Genomic DNA, 20,921 nt, shown 5'->3' with positions numbered 1-20,921 from the left:
TTTGCTACTGTTTAATTTTCTTAATTGTCACCCGAATCAAAACAGTCACTTGGTTTAAGCGCTAGATGGCGCCAGTACATAAAGTAATATTTTACTCACAACAGAAGAAGTGACGTTAACCAATCAGATCTACCGACTGCAAATCAATAAGGAAGGCGCCAATTTTATCCGTTGGCTGGAGTTGACGTTTTCAGTTCTTTGCTTTCTCTTTATTTTTCCAATTTATTTGCGACAATGTCTGAAAACACTTTTCCTGTATACACAGCGGATGCGATAGTGAACTTTTATCGAACTGAAGTTCTCACTGGTCAAGAAGCAAAACACTTTACAAAGAGCGACTTGACTCCTCATCCAAAGGTAAGGTCCGCTTGGTGTTACAGAGTCTACCTACAAAATGTTCCGCGGTTTAGAAAAAAAGGTAAAGCCCGGAAAAGCAAATTACATAATGAGCTGGAAAGGCTCATTGTCATTTGATTTTAGAGTTGGTATTACGGGCCAAATTAATATGTATGGGGGGGTTAGCCCTCTTTACAGTTTCACGCAGTTAATTAATTTGTCGTGGATAAATGCAAATAAAAAGGGAGAAACACAGCAGAGGATAATTTTGAAGAATCTCCTTGGAAAAGTCTTAAAAGGTCTTTAGTTTGATTTCACAATTGACACGTTGACGTGATGCAGAGACATGACAGTTTGTTTTCTTACACATCTCTTAAGGCTGTGCTTATGGTAGCATAATGTACTATATTTTTAAATGTAAAAGTGGAGCCGAGTTAACTGCATTATGCTGTTTTGTGTAACATAGATAAGTCATTATTAGAAAATGTTAATATTGTAATGTTAAAGACAAGTTGTTCAAGTATTAAAGTTTCCTCACTAAGTTCTTGGGGGGAGGGCGATCCTGATAACTCACTGTGCATTAAAAGTCTTGTTCAGAAAAAAATACTCTTTTTCTTTGTCCATAGAAACGAAGGTGGATAGAGCTGAGGTCATTATGATGAGTGAACTGCCCACAATTTCAATGTTCAGCAAACAGGCGACCTAAATACAGTAAAATATATAACAGCCAAAAGAAGACAACTGGGTTTTGAATTGTTTATTTTCTACATGAATGATCTGGAAACAGTTGCTGATTTAACCGATTTTGCAATTGATCATTTAAACCGATTCTAGTAAAGAATCGGGTGTTCATTATTGTTTTATTAAGGTGTGGTCTCATATTCAAGATCATCTCCTGCTGAACATCTGAACTGATTTAAGTGTTGCCAGCTCATTTGAGATCTTACAGTGAAAGTCTTTTCATGTCCTCTTGTACTTGGTCCAGTGTGGTGGGATTTTGTGTGGGTATTGGCACAAAAAATTACAATGCTTTTACTGAATTGGAAACGCCACATTTCTCGTTATTTCCACGTAACCTCTCACTTTGTAGAATCCTGTACTGATTCATCTTAATCTTGGGCGTACAGATTGTTGATATAACCCCATACATACGAGCTGGAGAGAAGGGAAGAAAGACAGTCTTTCTTCTGGTCTTACTCCTTACCTGATGTGCGGTTTTGGAAACGGGCTGCTTCAGCTGAAAACAGCTCACACCTTTTTGGTCACACCTTGGATACTGTTCCATTCTTATCTGCTCACATTAAACATGGCCAGGATTTGATATTGAGGTATGTGAACAACTAATCCCTGTGAGCCAAAAGCTCACTGAGAGTAGACAGCACTAATATGGTCATCTCAGTTACTCAGGCCTGTTTATGAGGGACAGCCAATCAAAAGAAGATTGGCTTAAAGTAAGGGAAGTTAAAATAGCTTGTTTCAGATAGAAGATAAAATGAGGGACTTCAGCAAGGTCCAGTATAGGATAAATAAGCATTATTTTGCATTTTGAATCATTCAAAGAATTGAGAAAAAAATTGAGCGCAATCGACCCCTCTAACCAAATTTGTAAAACAGTAAACTATTCTGGTCACAGTCACATTTACAAAGAAGTCAAATAATGAAAATACTCTTTATTCAGAGCCCTGACCACAGGTCATTACTTCTGCACAGAACAAACGTTGCCCTTTTTTTCTTTAACTGAAATCATGTCTCAAAGAGAGACAAGATTTCAGGGGTAGCAGGAGGACCTCTTCTTGCACTCTTGGACACTGAAGAGTGAATGTAAGCCTCGGTCTGTTTGTCTTTTAGTACCCTGAGATTCAGGTGGAAACATAGTGTCGAATAAGATAAAGGATGAGAAAAAGATCATTAACAGAGCACTTTCCTCTCTTACAGCCAGAAGCAGTTCAGACCTTATACATGAGAGTGCTGCATCTCCTGTATCGTTTCAGGCCTGAGTGTCACTCCATGGTGAGTGTTAAATATCAAATTCTGCTCTAAAATGCTCAGACAGTGAATGTTCCTTCTCTTAGTTGGCTTGATGATGATGATGTCTTTTCTGCAGACCTTTTTGCAAGCTTGTATTTTAGTTCACAGTGAAGGAACGTGTTCAAATATGACACACAGCATCCAAGCCTTTATGTCTGCAGTGCCTGTAGTTGAATTGATATGTGTGATCTGTCTTCATAGCAGTGAAAATGCTATCACTGACAGAAACATTATAGAACCTTTTGAGTGTATGAATGTCAATTTCTGACGTGAGAGCAAATGCAACATGTTCAGCTAGCAGCTGATGTTTCTTTTGTCTGTGGCCTGGATTTGTAATTTGTTTTCCACAGGTTCCACTTCTGGAAAACATTCAGTATCCAGCCTATCACGAAGGGGCAACTGCTATCATGAGTGTCTACACACGCATGTGAGTTTACCCATTTTCTGTCTGGGATATCAGGCCGCTTGGTTATAGCAGAAAGTCCAATCACGATGAGGGACAGTAACCTTGATTATTCAACACAGTTATTGAGACTGATGACACAGTGTGATCCTGTAGGGAGTTAGGCCCTGGCTAGGCTATGGTATATCATATGACTTCCTCCTATTACATTATTATCAGTTCACTGGGGCCAAATATCAATATTTCTATTACAAGTCCAACTCAGTAGAAGGTGGGAAGCTGTATAAAATGTAGATAAAACCAGAATGAATGAATCTGCAAATCTCATAAACCCATATTTTGTTCACATGGAACTTTTTTGGGAACTTAACTGATGCATAACTATAATTGAATAATAATAAATGCATACCAACACTATAGTGAAGTAAAATGGAGAAATAAATGATTGTGCTGCAGCCTGCACCCTGAAATAAAGCAAAGAGGTTCAAACTGTAGATATTTCTGCATGTATGAGGGAACAAAGTGTAGCGTACACTGCTGGTTTTGTCTAATCTTAGTTTACAACTGTGAAATGTTTTTTTGTGTGTTTATCGTTTCTTTCTAGGCGGCAGTTTCTGCCTATGTGTTTGGTGTTGGATTTTTCACTCAATGATCTGCTGGCTCCAAGTAAGTCTCACTGATTTCATTCAATAGTTTGTGGTTTGTATCTTGCATAAAATACCCCTCATACATTCAAATGTCTTTTTGTTTTTTATTTTTTTTATCAGCAGTCTAGATCTCCCAAATATTCAAATTTAGAGATTGTGTTTAATGTACAATTATCTTTGATGATGATCTTGGCCTGATTTCTCCAGAAAAACAGAGGACTCTAACCATTCTGAGCGCCATCATGAACTTTCTCCACTTCAGGAAGCAGAGGATGGAGGTCGTCTTGGAGAAGCAGACTAAATTTGTATGTTTTCTTGGGGAACACAGAGAATTGTGTGGAATGGGGAGCAAAATAAAGGATGAACCTCTCCTCTGTAATACTGAACTAGCTTGGATTATTTTGCTGAGGGACAATTTTCAAGACGGTCTTTTAAACTCAACATTTTGTTCTCATAAATGACTCCGATATGCATAACTGTACCCGTTTACTAAGACTTTAGACGACATGTTGCAAATCACTTTTAATCATGAGAGTAGAATATATTGCAAGAAGGTTCAGTACGTTGGATTATTGTTTTATATACCATTCCAATGTGTTTGTTAGCCTCGCAGTAATACTGTTGCTCTGTGTGTTTTCAGCGGGCAGACATGGACAGACTGCAGGCTTATACTAAAGGCATCAGGGAGGCAGAGAAGAAGATTGAGATGCTGACGTAAGTGGAGGAACGATTCTGTGACTTTTGTCGGTGTTGTTTGGTGTATGGCTGGAAAAACATGCCATCCCTGAAACAATCCAGGCCACAACCATTTAATAACATTTTTATGCTCATTAGTGGAGACAGCTGCTAATTTTTCCAGAAAGAAGAGCTAATCCAAGGCTGTCTGCTCCATCAGAACTCTTTCCTTTTGCTTAGGCTCAAAATGAGAAACTACAGACTGAATTTTTGTTTGTCTCACTCACAAGAAAAATAACTCTGATCCCCGTGTGCCACTATAGGCAGATATTTAAGGTAAGGGATCCCTTACATTTTAACACAAGGTGATCCCTGTGTTAAGATGGGTCCCTGTCCAACAGGAATCTCCCACACAGTTTATGTGACATATGTTATATTTCCCGATCTCACTGTCTGGGAATGCACAATGTATGACCTTTTTTTTATTATTTAAAGCAACAGAATGATTGACTAATAATCTATCAATTGTCTCTATTATGAGTAAATGAACAGTTATGCAGGCTAAGCACTGCACTTTGTCTTGTCCTTACTCAGGACCATCCCACCAGAGCAACAGGCTGAGGCTGATGAGCTGGCAGCCGCTCTCTCTGAGCTACAGTCCACCACCATGCATGAATACCAGGAAGTGGTAGGGGGTGATGAAGCATGCTCAGTGTAGTAAAAGGTATTGTGTGTGCCATCAGTAAATACAAAAACAAAACACTTTTATTTCCAGAATGCCAAAAACGACAGCATCACAGAGTGGAAAGCTACGATAGCAGAGAAGACCCAGAAACTGGTAAACTGTCCGAGCACTTTACGCTGTTGTCTGTGTGCGCTCGGAGCTTTGAACGGCAAATATAAGTGCGAGTTTGTGTGCATCAGGCCCAGGTGAAGCTAGATGTCAGCAACCTGAAGGAAGACATCAGCAAACTGAAGTCTCAGATCGTGGAGTCTCCAGAGGAGCTGAAGAGCCAGATGGAGAAGATGAGGGAGAATGTGAAGAGCATCAAGAACTCCATCGTGAGTGGAAAACGTCTTTGACTCCAAAAGCTGCTGCGTTGAGTTGATGTGTTTGTGATCCACGTGTATGATGGCTGTTTTCAGGAAGAAACAGACGAGCGTGGGGTGGAGCTGCAGAACATGGTGCAGGGTGTGACTCACACCGAGGCTGAGATCCAGCAGATGTACAGCCTTCTGCAGGACCTGGAGAGCAGCATGAGCAACACCAAGCAGCGGCTGGAAGAGGTACAATATCAGAGCAGCTGCTCTCCTTTATCTATACACACACAGACCGGATGTACAGAGTGGGACACCTGGAGGAAAAATTATGTAATGTCTGTTTGATATTTTTTCTATTCCTGAAGCTTTTGCTCACATGTGCCTCACATTTGCCTGTGAGCTTCTTTTTTTTATACACTGCGCTGTTGCAGTATATTGTTCTATTTAATTTGACATCTGACATATTTATTATCAGCATGGAGACGGTAAGTAGTTGTATACACACTTAAACGTTTGGGGATTGAGATTTGAAGAACTTGTCGGCCCAGCTGTGACTGACGGGAAGTTCTCTTCTTGTCAGAAGTTCATTAAAAGAAAGCAGCACAAAAACAATCAGCCTGTTAATCCAGTAACAAGCTGCCGAGCTGCAATGCTTGAGTAAATTGTTTTTGCTTTAAACAAATTGAAAGTCAAAGTAATATGAAGACACTTTGCTTACTTTGGTACTTACCCAAGTGCCCTGTAGTTGTGCATTTTCTGCCAATGAGCACAGAAGCGCCATCCATCGGCTGTTTGAGGGATAAAACAGAGAGGAACTAATACAGCTAATACAGCTACAGGATGAACGAATGAGCTGCACTGAGGCCCAAAATCATATTTGTACTTGCTTTTGACTCTTTTCAATTTTCTCTGTCCTGAGCTGATGTGACACAGCCAAAGGACTATATATACCACTATATAGTCCTTATATACCACTATATTATTATATATTATAGGAGCTAAAGTCATTTAGCTTTAAAAAAAAATTCTTGTGTTTAAAGTTCAAACTCAACAGTGCAGCAGTGCAGTTGATCATTGATTTGTGTATCCATGTGGTTTGTGTGAATGAGTAGCACCAGGAGCTGATGGCTCAGTATGAGAAGAAGCAGAAGGAGCTGAAGAACCTGTGCATGGAGGAAGGCCAGCTGAAGCGAGCTTTGGGCATGAAGCAGGATAAGGAGTGCAAACAGAACATCCGCAGGCAGAAGAAGAGAGAGACGAAGGAGCAGCACGTTCAGGAAGTGTTGGGGTATTAACTTTAGTGGAGTTAATAAACGGCAGGATTCATGATGCGGTGGTTTCACAAGAGCGTTGTATTTCCGAAAGACTTAAATGTGATAAACTGACATATTTAAAACCAAACTTAACTTTTCTGCAGGCAGTGTGACCAAATCCACCAGAAGCGTGAGGACATGGCTGACAAAATCCAAGAGATCTCCGCTGAGACGCAGAAGCTGAAGAGCAGCATTAAGAGCCTGAGAGACGTGTGCAGCAAAGAGACAGAGAAGGCTCAGGTACAGGCAGCTCCCGTCTGCTCGCTGTTCATTCATAGTTTGAGAGTAACACGATCCCCTTCTGTGTCCAGGCTCTCTATGACACACTGTCCACATCCATGGATGAGCTCCACAAGAGGATTGAGATGCACACCATGGACCTGAAACTCAATCTAACCAAGATGTCTGCAAACTTCTAATCTCTCTCTTTTTTTTTATTGTAAACCTGTATTTACTAATCTGTTGTCGTTTTTTGTTTTTTTTACTCTTGTCTTTGTCTTTCTGAGTATTTAAATTCTATAAATAAAGTTTGTACATTAATGAACTTGTATTTTGTCATGTTTTGACACATATAAATAAAACCAGTCCAGGAAGACGACTGATGTCAAACATCAACCGACTAGTACAATACAACCTCACACTGCTGGACTGGCCATCAGCCCACCGGTGATTTTTCATTTTTATGGGCCAATGTTGTTTGTAACGGTATGAACAATGAAAGGTGGTGGACTGGACAACTGGTTAATCAACTCTGGGCTGGACCAATTACAGCCGAGGTCAGATGCACCCTCCCCCTTGCTTGGGCAACGGCCCTGAAAGCAATTTCATCAGACAAACAGAAGAAAACGGTACTGAGAGGAAAAGGAATGCGATTTCTCCCATACTTCAGCTAGAATGCATCTTTACGCTGGACAGCTGCCTCCTCTCCTCTCCCCCTCCCTCTCCTGTTGCTACTTCAATCATGAAACTGATCAATGATCAGCTGATCGGCTTTTCTGTCACAAGTCCCGTCTCTCTTGTTTATCGCCCACTTTGCGCCAGAAAGAGGAAACCAGTGGATGTCAGGTAGGGCATAAACAGGGAAAGACGGGCACAAAGAAATACTTTTCTTTCTTATTCTCATTTAAAATGTCTCGCTTTTAATAAATAATTATCTGAATCTTACAACTAAAGTTTTTATCTGATGTAAAATGTATAGAAGTCACATCACCTTACCGTTGATCTCATATATGCAAAGTATGCAGAGCTGATGTAGATGCTGCATAAGCAAGACCAACAGCACGTGTATGTTTTAACTAAAATAACACGTGTGGTGCTGGGACACCAGGGAGGGACTAGCTTTAATAGTGGATCTGTTTAGAAATGTAGCCTTATCCATTGAAGTGTTCATTCCAGAATGTAAATATTGTGTGGCTGTTGGGAATTTCTGTGGTTGAGGAATATTAATGAATACACAAATAATTTCTTAAGTGCTCACCAATAGGAGGGGAGAAGTTGCAAAGTGCAGAGAAATGAAGATTTGTAAACCATTTGAACATGTGGATGGTTACTGTGAGGCTGCAGCAGATCTGTAGATGGTTAAGAAATTCTTTTAGAAACTATCTGCATGGCTGCTATAAAGCTGATGTTTATGACACCTGTTTTAAAGAGCACACAAGTAGGTTGGATGGTGGGAATGATAAGAACCTGGAGATATTGGTTTGTGTCCTTTCACTCAACATTCAATTTTGTTTTTATTTTCCCTTGTATCTATGAAGCGCCTTGAGGCGACATTTGTTGTGATTTGGCGCTATATAAATAAAATTGAATTGAATTGAATTTTCTTTGGTTTAGACACTAGAACTACATGTTTAGGCTAAAAATGAAAATGATATATATATATTGCAGTTGTGACATGAGGAATAAGACTCGCCTCACTACACAGGGCCACTGCTAAAGGACATCTTTTGTATACATTGGAGACACCAGCGTCTTTGGCTAAACATCAGTATTTGACTTCCTGGAAATGAGAACAGGTTCACTGGTCAGTGATCAAACCTTTATCAATATGATTGTTTTCTGCAGTAAATTTCTATGGTAACATACAAATCCACACGTTCATTATCAAAGTGAATACAACAATCTTACTAACAACTTTCTTCTTCTATGATTTTCATGTGTATCTGCTGCTGTGTGTTAGTTGCAGAGCTATCGCTGAGGTAAAAGACGATCAGCTGACTCCTAGCTGTTTGGGCAGGCTGCTTCTTCTAAGATGGGCTGTGACTTCTTGGGCTTCTTTAAGAGAGCCACCTGAGCTCTGACGTCTTTAGCCTGAGTCCTGGCCAAATGCAGCTCCTTCCGCAGCTCGTTGATTTCAGCTATCAGAGTCATGTTTTCCTGCAAAGTCCAAAGTCGTGGCTAGATAACTATCAATTCAGCAGGTCTTTACTCCACATTACACTTTCACACTCTGTCATACAGGATATGTTAAGACTTCAGAGTTGCATTGTTAATGACTAATGCCAACGTGCTGTTGTGATCTGGGTAATGACTAACCTTCATGATTTTGGTGTAGACCTTTTCGTGCTCCTCTGCAGATTTGACCAGCCTCATTTTGAGGCCATTTACTGTCCTCTCCTGTCGATCACACTGGTGACGCAGCGCCTTCTGAACAGTATCATCTGCATTGGTTCTCTCCACCTTCCAAACGGGACATACACTTGACAGTTTGATTTCAAGCCCTCCCAGCATCCAGGCAGCTCTTGGGGTATTTCTTAGCACACTTACCCTTTCAGTCTGCTGGACATATCGAGCGTATATCATCTGTATGTTGTTCTTCAGGGTTTTAGGCTCCTGGATGAAGCCGACGCAGTTGTGCAGGTCTGATTTCAATCGCTGGAGATGCGTCTCCAAATCTTTGACCTGACAACAAAAAACAAGAGAAGCCCATTCTTATATTAAAAATGATTTTTATTACACTTTTATCCTCAAAGCTAAACGAGGATCTATTCTGCTCACTTCCAGCTTCATATTTTTATTCCTCGATTTTACTACAGTACATGTAGCCCAGTAGATTCACAGTTAAATACAATCATCATTTACCTTATACTTGGCCTTCATGCAGCTGTTCACCTTGTGTCTGAAACAGGCTTTAGCTTCGCCACCCTACATTTCCTCTGATTGGCTGCCACTTGTAAGCAAGAGCTTTTGGGTGGAGCCAAAGTCCTTCTAGGACCTAATCTCGCCACTTGGCATTAATGTTAGCAGTACCTCAAATCTGATTAAAAAAAAGAGTTGCTGATTTTGATTCTGGCCCAGTGGGTTTAAAAGGTTTCTTTGCAGATTTCTCCATTAGACTTCAATTCAAGATTCTCTGAATGCCACTTCTTTCTCAAAAGAGTTAGGTCTACAATTATTTGCACAATGACACAGATTATGTAGTTTTGCCTCTTTACTTTAAAAAAGAAGCGTTGTTTGTTTACTGACCTTCTGACTCTCTTTGCACATCTCTTTGTCTCTGGTCTTCAGTTTGAGCTTCAGCTCAGAGACGGTGAGCTTCAGCTGAGCATTGCTCTTGTCGGTTTGAATCAGCTCTTCCTCCAGCTGCCGAACACGAGAAATAGCACGACACTGTAACTGGTAGTGTTGACACTGTTTTAACTTGACTGCTAATGCAGTCCTATCAGATCAATTAAAAACAAGGTCAACCAAGCACAGCAAACTTTATTTCTGTCTAACTTTTTAACTCAACACTATTCAAATGGCAAGAAAATGTACAGGAACCCTTATGAATCATCTACATTTATGTATTCAACAGTCTCCACATATGTTTTCTAACCATGCGTGAACACAGTGCTAAGCTTTTTCATCTTTCACATACCTGACTGATCCGCTCCTTCTTCGCACTGACGTCATGTTGCAGAGGCTCAGTTTTCTGCTTTAACTCATTCAGCTGGAATTCAAGAACAAACTTTAACTTCTCCAGTTCCTGATTCTTTCTCTTCAAGCACGAGATAATGTGATCCTGTGAGAACAAGAACAGGTTGAACGGTTTTAGAGTTCAAAGGTTTTCATACATGAATTCTGAACAATGTCAAGAGAATCTGGTCCAGATCAGTCTCCATATGTCACGTAGTCAAACTGAATTAGACAGTACAATTTTACAGCTAATGTAGAGAAGAGCTCAGAGTTGAAGTGCATGTAGGAGAACTTGTCTGTCTTTCAGTAACCCAGCGCTTTAAAACATGCTTATATTATACTTATATGCTTATAATATGCTCATATTCCCATAAATGTATGCACAGTAACACGGCACTTAAGCTTCGCTGAGAAATCTACACTGCACCTGCATCACAACTGCAACAAACCTACAACATACCCTGACGTGCTCCTTTGTAGAACCAGAAGACATATCAACGCAGCCCACAGCTGCTGTGACTGGCCTGTTCGTCCTGTGTATTTCTGCCTATTTTTCAACGCAATCATCATCTCATCTATAATGACTCATAAATGTCAGCAGATTCCTGGAGGGAGATCTGTGAAGCTATCAGGATGGTCATGAAGGAATGTACAAAGAAGGAGAAAAACTTGAGGAACAAATAAGTGAGCAGTGAGCACAACAAAGAGCAGGAACTCGGGGGGCGAGAAGTCCCCAAATCTTATTTGTTTCTATCAGCTGGGTGTCAAAACCCATCATTAAAATGTCACTTTATGCTTTATAGAGTTAAAGCTAGTGTTAAATGATAAATGTCGTCACTTCTGACTCCACATGTGTAATGTCGAGGCTTCAAAATGTAAAACTGTTTAAAATTCTGCTTAGTGGACGTTTGGTTGACAGGGAAATGACAGCTCTGATCTCGGTCACCTTGTCCTGACTGGTCTTTTCATGTCCAGAGATCTGCCTCTTCAGGTCTTCGATGTCACTCTCCAGGGAGCGGATCAGCCCAAGCAGCCTCTGCCGCTCTTGCTTCAGTTTGTTTATATCAGCGCTCCTGTCATCAATCTGCTTCTGTAGACTGATGAACTGTGAACACACCAGCGTCCAACCAACCAAAGAGGAGACACACAGAGAACAGCAGCTGATGTGAGCAGACAGACGGGAGACAGAGCTGATGCTCTGCAACAGAACCAAACATTCAGTGAATAACAGAAGCTTTGTTCACCTTTTGTGCCATGATGCTATTTTTTCCCTTCAGATTTGTATTGGTCTGTTTCTCAGTTTTCATTTTCTCCTCATAATTGGTCTGGATCTCAAGAATCTTCCTCTCCTCGTCCTCTTCGGCCTGCTTTATGATTGCTTTAAAAACACTAATCTTCTGTTCGGTGTCCTCCTGACACTAAACGAAAGATTACCGGTTTCATTCAACTGCTGCACCATTTAACTTACCACCACCTCCTCTTCCTGCTCCTTATTACTGACCTGAGCGAGGAGCTCGGCCTTCTCCTGTAGCTTGGCCTCGTACATCTTTGTGAGCTCCTCCACCGCTTGGATTTTTCTGTCCTCTGCAGACCTGAGTTGCTTCTCATAGTCTTCCTGCATCCTTTGATGTTTTTGCTGAAGATCCTGGTACTTCTCGTGCTCCACAATCAGCTTCTGGCTGTATGATAGCTCTGTGTGTGATTAAAAGAGTATGAACACCAAACACTTACAAAAATAAAGATAACAGATTGTGCTGATCCTGTTCTCCTGTTACCTAAATCCTTCAGTTCTTTCGAATGCTTCATAATAAGCTCTGCAGAATTCTGCTGATTCTCACATTCCTGCTTTTCCATCTCTGTCTTCATGGCCTGCAGTAAAGGCAGGATACCTGATTCATCAAGGGCAGCAGCTACTGACTCAATCGATCAACGTCAAAAGTCACCCACTGATGATTGCTAGTCTTGGGAAGACATTTTGACCTTTAAGTTGTAAATCTATGTGAAGCTGAGCTCTCGTGTAACAGAGGCACACCTGTTGGGATGTTTTCAGAGATTCTATCTGCTGGACAAAGTTGTCGGACAGCTCTCTGAGCTTCTCGTTGTAGTTCATGTCCTTCAGGCGGAGCTGGTACTCATTCTCCATCTGCAGCTCCTCCAGCCGCATCCTCATCTCCAGCATGTGCTGGGTCTGAAAGTAGACGCAGGAACATACATTCAATACCTCTTCTTTTAACCATAACATGACAGTTGTCACCTTGTTGCAATTCTTTTAGCTTTCTTCTAAAGTGTCGTACATAAATAACTTAAAGCAGACACATAAACACATGAAGTGTACCTCATACTACTTGGAAAGAACAGATTGCTGTAGCGTCTGCAGTAATGTGAACCCCAGACTCTGCTTAGTGTGAAAGCGAGGCCGTCGATTTACTGGCTCACCTACATTCCCACCCTGACCTACAGCCACAAGTTGTGTGTAGTGGTTGAAGACCAAGCAGTGCAAATGAGCTTCCTCCAAAGGCTCGGTGAGGAGCCTGTTCATGTAGGAGGAAGTCAAAGTAGAGCCACTACTTCATCACATCAAAAGGAGTGAGCTCAGGTGGTTCAGGCATCTGACCAGGAGGCCTCCTAAACGAGGTGTTTCAGGCATGTACTAAAGAGAGAAAGGCTGGAGAGAGATGCTGGAGAAGTTACATCTCTTTGGGAACACCTCGAGGTCCCCGAAAGACCAGGATTAGTGGTGAGAGTGAGGTCTCTGCTGAGATGCTGCCCCAGCAACCAGGACCTTAGCTTGGTCCTGGTTGCTGGGGCATCATAAGAAGCCGAAAATGGTCGTATGTACAGAGCTGGGAAGTAACAAAGTACAAATACTTTGTTACTGTAGTTGAAAAGAATTTTCAGGTATCTATACTTTACTTAAGTAGGTATTTTTCTGACAGCTGTTTACTTTTACTCCCTAAATTTTAATCAAATATCTTTACATTCTACTCCTCACATTTTTAAAACAGGCTTTTTTGATACTAGTATCTGTACTTAAGTACGAAATATCCGTACTTTTGCCACCTCTGTATCTACGTGTGTATATAAGTATGCATGGATGGATGCATGCTAGCCATGTATGGGGAGGCTTCATCTGGCAAAAAAACCCTCACATGCAGTACAGCACTAAGGATTGTTCCTTCTAGGAAGTAGAAGTAGACTGGGGGGCAGAGGCTTCAGCTTTCAGAGACCCTGTCTACTTTTACGATCAGGCTTAAAACTTTTCTTTTAGATGAAATATACATATACACACACATATAGTTAGGGCTGGATCAGGTGACCCTGAATCCTTAGTTATGCTGAAATAGGCCTAGGCTGCTGGAGACTTCCCATGATGCACTGAGTGTTGCACTGAGTGATGTTCCAAAGCTATAACATTACAAACACATAAATGACCACTTGCACTGATGGTCCAGGATCAAGAACTTACAATGCTTTAGGAACAAGACCAACAGGGGGGTGTCACACTATGCACTTACTCACCTTCTCCTCCAGGTCTGACCTGGTGATAAGGATCTCTTCCGTGTGGACGATGTGTTTGTTGATCTTTAGACCTCTGCCCTCCTTATCGATGATTTTCCAAATCAGCAGACAGCCGTCTTCAGACACTGTCAGCAGGAACTGATCATCATACGTGATCGCCATCTGAGGACACACATGTTGTAGTGGGTGGACTCTTTGCTTCTTAATGATCAGCATCATAGTCAATCGATTTTTTCATACACGATGTGAGATTGTGTGTGTATCAATCTCACATCACATTAACACACATAATTTTCCCTAGGGATCAATAAAGTATTCTGATCAGTTTAATGAGCAAATCAGTGCTTCTGCTCACCTTGGTGACAGGCCCAGAGTGAGCCTGGTATGTCATCCATTCCTTCTGGATAGGTAATGGGTATTTAATGGCCCTTACAGTCCCACTGGAGGTCCCGGTGAAGACCACTCTACCAGAATGGGACACTGCAAGAGCAGTGTGAGCTGTCTCATCAGCTGGAACCTCCCTCAGTACCTGTGGATAGGATACAATAATGAACCCAGTTTAAAAAAAAAGGAAAAAAAGAAAAGAAAGAAAGAAAGAAAAAACAACAACATTGCTGCTGCTTGAGATGTTTTGTTGATTTGCAGCAACTTGAAAGAACAAATCCAGGAGTCAGCTGTGCTTGCTAACCTGACAGTCTTGGATCTCCTTCAGAGTGAGGTCTGTTCCCACAGCCAGGATGGTCTTACAGTCTGAGGAGAAGGCCACACCTGTATAACTGCAGGACTTTAGGACGCTTTCTGACTCCCGCTTGCCACTCTGCGTGTTCCACTCGTACACTGCCCCGTCCACCCCACAAGACACGACCCGGCTGTCGTCCAGGCTCCACTCAATCCGACACACCTGTTAATTGAAATACCAGTAAATAAGAATGACAAATAAGCACTGGGACTCCTCTGTAACACATACTCCAGCTGACTCACCTTTCCATTGTGGCCCTTCAGATTAAGGATATTGTCAAAAGAGGTGACAGAATAGATTTGAATGATGTTTCCATTGACAGCTGCAAACATGTGGCCACCGTTGCTGAAAGCACACTGAAAAGAGAAGGAGACAAAGACAGAGTCCAAGCACAAAAGTTTTGAGTGGAAAATGTGATAATTCTCCACTTTAAGATGAACTATCAGATATCGCAGTAAATGCTGAAAACGCTAACCCAGGATTCAGTATTTATGGATTTACAGAACACAGCTGGATGAGACACAACAGAAGGGGGTAAAAATCAATCATTTCACCCTTGAATTTAGTAATACTCTGATTATTTCAGTATTGGCTGTTCAGATTTACTGCAAACACAAATGCAAAGCAACCTCTACCTCTCTACAGCTGCGCACAGTGAACTCCTTGAAGGTGTGGATGTCATCAATAAGCAGGTTCATCAGCCTGAGTCTGTCTGAAAACCCCACAAGGATGAAGAGGCCTGTGGGATGTAGTGCCACACTGTACGCCTCCTCCTGGAACTCCTTGCACAGCTCCAACACTCTAGTGACAAAACAGAGAGAACAGCAAGAGCTCAGAAACATGGCATGTCATTTTGTTATGCAGTTTTATATTGTATCAACCTGATGAAAACTGATTGATATCTATAAAAGGAATTGTGTGTATGTGTTTTACTTTGTCTCGTAGTTCCAGATGCGGACAGAGCGGTCCAGAGAGCAGGTGGCTACGAGGGGCTTGCGTATGCAGATGGACAAACCAGTGATGGAGCTGGAGTGGAAGGACTGGGACAGGAACTCAAAGTGTAGTTTATCCTCCTAATGGAGTTGCAAAGATAACATCAACTTTAAACAAATCAAATCACTTTTATTGTCACATCACATGTGCAGGTACACTGGTACAGTACATGCGAGTGAAATTCTTGTGTGCGAGCTTCACAAGCAACAGAGTTGTGCAAAAATACAATAACATAAAACAAGCAAAATATAAGAATGGCTAAATCTGAGACTAATAAACATATGTACAATATATAATAGTATATGCGTTTCTGGATGTGTATACTAAATATGTTTTTCTACGTGTGTGTGTGTGTATACATATTTTACAAATTAAATAGAGTAAGCAATAAAATATTTCAAATATACAGAGGTTTGTAGTTGGATATTGTGCAAAACAGTGGCATTAATGTACAGTCTGGAGTGCATAATGTTGAAGTTCCAGTAGTGGAGGTGAGGTGTCTATGAAGTGTTCAGCAGTCTGATGGCCTGGTGGAAAAAGCTGTCTCTCAGTCATCTAAAGAGAACTCTGATGCCTTAAACAAGTGGAGAAAAAAAGAGAGTGGAGGTAGACAACAGAAAGAAGACAATGAAGGAAGAGAAGGAGAAAACAACAACAAAAAATATTTTTTTACCCTTTTTCTCTAGAGAATGGATGGGCAATTAACTTTTCAAGGGGCCACATGAGAAACTGGCACTGTTGTGGAGGGCCATGCTACATCAGAATTGAGTTCAGCCTATAATCTCGACTCAATTCTGATGGGGAGTTTATCAAAGGGTGCAATGTCTTTACATTTAAATGCTAATCTACCACTGACCTCATGTGGGCCACATCTACTCTAGATGATGTCAAAGAGAGGGAATATCTGTAAAAAGGTTACCTTAGAGAACTAACTTAAAGGCAGAGAAGCTTGTTTCAGATAAAAAATGAACTGAGGGGATGTATCGAGGCCGAGTATAAGACAACTAGTCCGTGAATAAAAATATGGAGCTGCAAATAAAGACAAAATTATTTTTTGCTGGATTATTTGAACTGTTTTCCATGTTTCTTGGATTGACCTTTTTCTTTTCATTCACAAGACTTCGCTACTGTTTTCTTTGCTACAGCATACAAAGACTGTTAAAAATATCCAACTGGAAATGAGCACAATTGGTCCACCAAAAGAAAAGAAGAGGAAGTGAGATCATACATAGAAGAAAAAGTAAAAAAGCAAAATAATATGTATGTATTTCTGACTGCCGACCAGCTACTATAGTAATGATCAAAGAAGAGGTCAGCGTGAGAATGGATGTAACAAACAGCTCTACATCTGAATTGATGGGGGCATGTGGAAGAAAATAAAATACCAGCTAGGACAGTTGAAGCAGTAATTTCACAAATGATGAACGCCGTCATTGGTGGTGCTGGTAGGTGTAACTGTAGAGCACCTTGTTCATGTCCACAGAGGACAGGCTGACACTGTACAGCTGTCCTCGGTTTGTGCTGATGGCCAAAGTCTCCTCTGCTGGACTGATGCATATGGTGTCAATCTGCTGGTATTCTGCCAAGGTCACACCGCTGCAGTATGCATCTAGAGGGATCTGACACAAACATACCCATGTGCACACAAAGACTACACTTTCCACCTTTTCTGAAATAAAGCTTGGACGTTTACCTTTATCTCCCTGGCCTTTCTGTAACCATTCTCATCTGTCTGCACAAACAGAAAAACGGTGCCAGGACCTCTAGAGCATGCAAAGCCTTTGGAGTAGGACAGGATTGCTGTGATGGAAGGGACAGAGGGACCTTCATTCACATTAGCATCTTTGATCTTCTTTACCTCCAACTGCCTGTGCAGAGTGAAGCGGTTATAAGCAAGAACATCACTCATCAAAGATGGATCGCTGCAGTGACCACAGTGAACCCATTCATCTGGTCTGAGATCAGCTGGTTATCATTTGTTATACGCATTTCCATTCCATGTTTCAACATGTCTGCCAATTTTTCCACTACTTTTTTTAATCATTGCCACACGTTATGAGTGATACTAGCTGCTCGGACATTTAAAGTCTTTATTAAATCCATCGGCGTGTATTTGTTGGACAACAATGAAGTTAGACACCAGGAATCATTTATATTTGCCCAGATTAGCAGGTGCTTTTGGTAGCCATGAAAAGCTCTATGCTAGATATTTTTGGGGTACAACTGACAGAATTCAATAAAATTAGTTGGTTTTGAAGTCAGATTATTCACCATTATGATTATGGACTTGACCCTGATTGGGTCAAAATTGGCAGGAACAGCATGGGGTGGAGATGAGTTACAGAGGCTGCTTCATGTAAAATAGCACCAGTTCATGTGGTCCAGCTTTCTCACCTGGCAGGCTGGCCCTGCACACAAGTCATGCTGATCTCTCTTCGCAGGTCTCCAGACTCAAACACCAGCAGCCTGCCAGTGTCTGTGCCAGCGATCACCCTGTGCTCTGACATCCAGGTGTGGCACAGGAAATTGATGGACTCAACCTTTGCAACACTGCTTGGTTTCAGGGCCCCCTCTGAGTAGCGGAACAGCTTGAAAACACCGGTTCCGCTCACACAGAGCTGTGTGTTGTTGTAAGGGTTGAAGCTGACCTGATGAGAAACAGTTACTATAATAATAACGTGTTCAGCATGTGTTGCATTTATACAAGCTTCACTGATGCAGCACAGATGACTCACCTGGGTGACAGGATTATTTGTGTTTGTTGTCTTCAGTGTTGCCAGGAGTTTGTGTTTCTCCCAAAGCCAGAGGATCAGCATCCACTCAGGGCTCCCTGTCAGGCCTATCAGGTACTTAGAATCAGGAGAGAAAGCAATGCAGATAAACTCTTGAACAGACATGTCTCCTGCACTCAAAACCTTTCTCTTTCTGCCCTGCTCATGCTGCAGGTCAAACACAGTGACGGTGGCCCTCTCTCCATAATCTGACACTGCCAGGTAGCGTCTGTTGGAGCTGATGGTCATAGCACGCATTCCCTGACTTCTCTCTGAGCCTGGAGAGACGACACCAACAGAAATAAATGCTGTTAAATACTAAAAAAAACAACTTTCGTACTTGTATTATATATCAAGAGCACCACCAGGGTAGAAATTTAGTTACTTATGTTAGTTAGTTGTGACTTAGACGCACCTGAAATGAACCGCTGCCATCGTTGGACGGTGTTGAAACACACGCAGCTGTTTCCGCTGGGGAAGACGACGGTTTGCTCGTCAAAGAAACACAAATTGTTCCTCACACCAGTCCGTACACCGAAAATGAAATGAGACTGAGCAACTACAAAAGACATTTTTAGATGTCACTTAAAAAAATAATAATATGCCAGCAGACTTGAAAACTGAAGAGTGTCTCCGCGCATAACAAACACTTCCAGAAAACATTAATACTTCTGAAAGCCAGAAAAGCCCTCGCGGAACCGATTGAGAGTCACGTCGCTAGGCAACGCTGGGAAATCCCGCGAGACCACGAGAACTCGTGTTGTTTCCAGACCGTTGTTTCTAGTGATGTGCATACTACTGTTTTCTTTTCCGATCCGATACCAGCTAAAATTCAGAGTGGTATCGACGATACTGATTCGATATGGGCTCAAATTGTGGTCATAAATATTTGAGCCCATAGAATCTTTCAATTTTTTTCCTATGTCCTCCCTAGAACAAAAACAAATGTCCTCCCTAGAACAAAAACAAATGTTTACAAATTACTATTAGAGCTGGCCTACTGGTATTATACAGCTAATATATATATTGTTTAGTATTAAGATTTGCTTGTTCCATATTCAGTTTTTCAGCAAAACGTGTTTGAGTCCATAAGAAAAGATTCATTCTTATATCTGGAGGAATAAATATATTTCAATAAATATTAACGTTAGCCCGCGACTTTGTTAAAGTTTTGAATTTTGGCCCACTTTGTATTTGAGTTTGACACCCCTGGCCTAGAGTATTTAGTTCACTTTGTGGCAGTTTCTTTATTTCTTAATGTTTTTTTCTGGTAGTGCCTGGAACTGAGTTGCTTCGTCAGCAGCTCATTCAGTTGTTGGACAGTGTTGGGGAGTAACGGAATACATGTACCGCCGATACGTATTTAAAATACAAAATATGAGTAACTGTATTCCGTTACAGTTACCGTTTAAAAAGGTGGTATTTAGAATACAGTTACTTTGTTGAAATAAATGGATTACACGGCGGTACTTCCCTGTTTCATATTGTGGCGGGTCAGGACTGTTTGGGTTTTGTTTGACAGCTACGTTCTGCTGTTCCAGGTGGCAGCGTTACGGTTGCTATGGTTATAGGGTGACGCTCTCTCTCTGCGTGTTTCCTGGGTGAGAGAGCGCCTGTTGTTGTTGTGCTAAGCTAACAGGCAGAATGCTACCGGTATAGCGCTAAAGAATGTAGCATCATAGGCAGTGTAGTCCGTGCTGCAGGGAGAATGGACTGCCATACCCGTTATGTGTCTGTGAGCGAGGGAGGGAGAAAAGGAAAAGTACGAGCAGAAACGGGAGCTGGAAGCATGTAAATATAATAATAACCACTGCAGCCAAGAAGAGTGCCTGACGAGCCCAGTTGTAAGTAAGCTATTAAGACTCGACTGTACGCTGTGTTCGTGTTTTCCTCTGAAAACAATAAGTTCCGTTGGAGCAGCCTTTCAATGCCTCTCTCTGTCTGTCGCTAGCAAAGTTGACCCAGACAACAAAGTAAAGCTAGTTTTCAGCTATGAGCCCGACACAGAACCCACCGTATTAGCCAGAGGTCCCTTTACTACGGTTCGGAGCCTCGGACCTTCAGCAACAGTAATAAATCACAGCAATAGTACATTCACTTAGTTGTAAACAGCATGATAATATATTAAGTAATCCAAAGTATTCAGAATACGTTACTCTCATTGAGTAACGTAACGGAATACGTTACAGAATACATTTTGGGGCATGTATTCTGTATTCTGTAATGGAATACATTTTAAAAGTAACCTTCCCAACACTGTTGTTGGAGGATGCAGAAGAGGATGCAGCTGTGACTTGTGAGACGTCGTCTGAGTTGGCTGCTACTCACTGGGAAATCAGAAACATGGTGTCCTTGCAAAAGTAGAAAGAGACCAGGCCTTGTCTTATTGACAATATGTTAGCTCCTCTGGCTCCACAGCCACACAGTGTGTGTCAGTGTGGCAAACAAGTTGTTGTGAGGTGCCTGGACTGAGTGCCTCTTCCATTCCTTTGTGCCCACTGTGATATTGCAGTTCACACACGCTTTGTCCTGCACAACAGAGAGGCAGTAACAGGAGGG

At 41.6% G+C, this 20,921-nt stretch overlaps 2 protein-coding genes across 2 annotated transcripts; one reads left to right on the top strand and one right to left on the bottom strand.

Annotated features, from left to right (window-relative positions):
• Positions 1-139: 139 nt before the first annotated feature.
• On the top strand, positions 140-6,916 carry nuf2 (UF2 component of NDC80 kinetochore complex). Its single transcript, XM_087841245.1, has 13 exons — positions 140-357; positions 2,272-2,346; positions 2,715-2,791; positions 3,372-3,433; positions 3,622-3,719; positions 4,055-4,128; positions 4,684-4,777; positions 4,865-4,927; positions 5,014-5,151; positions 5,236-5,376; positions 6,243-6,418; positions 6,548-6,683; positions 6,755-6,916. Exons 1-13 carry the CDS (start codon positions 235-237, stop codon positions 6,860-6,862), a joined length of 1,365 nt encoding a protein of 454 aa, XP_087697371.1. The 5' UTR covers positions 140-234; the 3' UTR covers positions 6,863-6,916.
• A 1,551-nt stretch (positions 6,917-8,467) lies between these two features.
• On the bottom strand, positions 8,468-19,070 carry cfap57 (cilia and flagella associated protein 57). The gene is given in 22 exon segments (XM_087840484.1): positions 8,468-8,678; positions 8,681-8,819; positions 8,979-9,122; positions 9,210-9,344; positions 9,909-10,025; positions 10,303-10,446; positions 11,287-11,445; positions 11,585-11,758; positions 11,842-12,032; positions 12,116-12,209; positions 12,373-12,528; positions 13,860-14,021; positions 14,215-14,388; positions 14,548-14,760; positions 14,841-14,954; positions 15,234-15,399; positions 15,532-15,671; positions 17,058-17,210; positions 17,285-17,459; positions 17,986-18,239; positions 18,327-18,640; positions 18,778-19,070. Coding segments are annotated over 22 exon segments (3,501 nt in total). The 5' UTR covers positions 18,935-19,070; the 3' UTR covers positions 8,468-8,652.
• Between the last annotated feature and the right edge of the window lie 1,851 nt (positions 19,071-20,921).

The sequence above is a fragment of the Neolamprologus brichardi genome, chromosome 5, assembly GCF_056152115.1.
Source record: "Neolamprologus brichardi isolate AB-2024 chromosome 5, ASM5615211v1, whole genome shotgun sequence".
In the NCBI taxonomy this organism is placed as follows: Eukaryota; Metazoa; Chordata; class Actinopteri; order Cichliformes; family Cichlidae; genus Neolamprologus; species Neolamprologus brichardi.
This window is presented reverse-complemented; position numbering and strand designations above follow the sequence as displayed.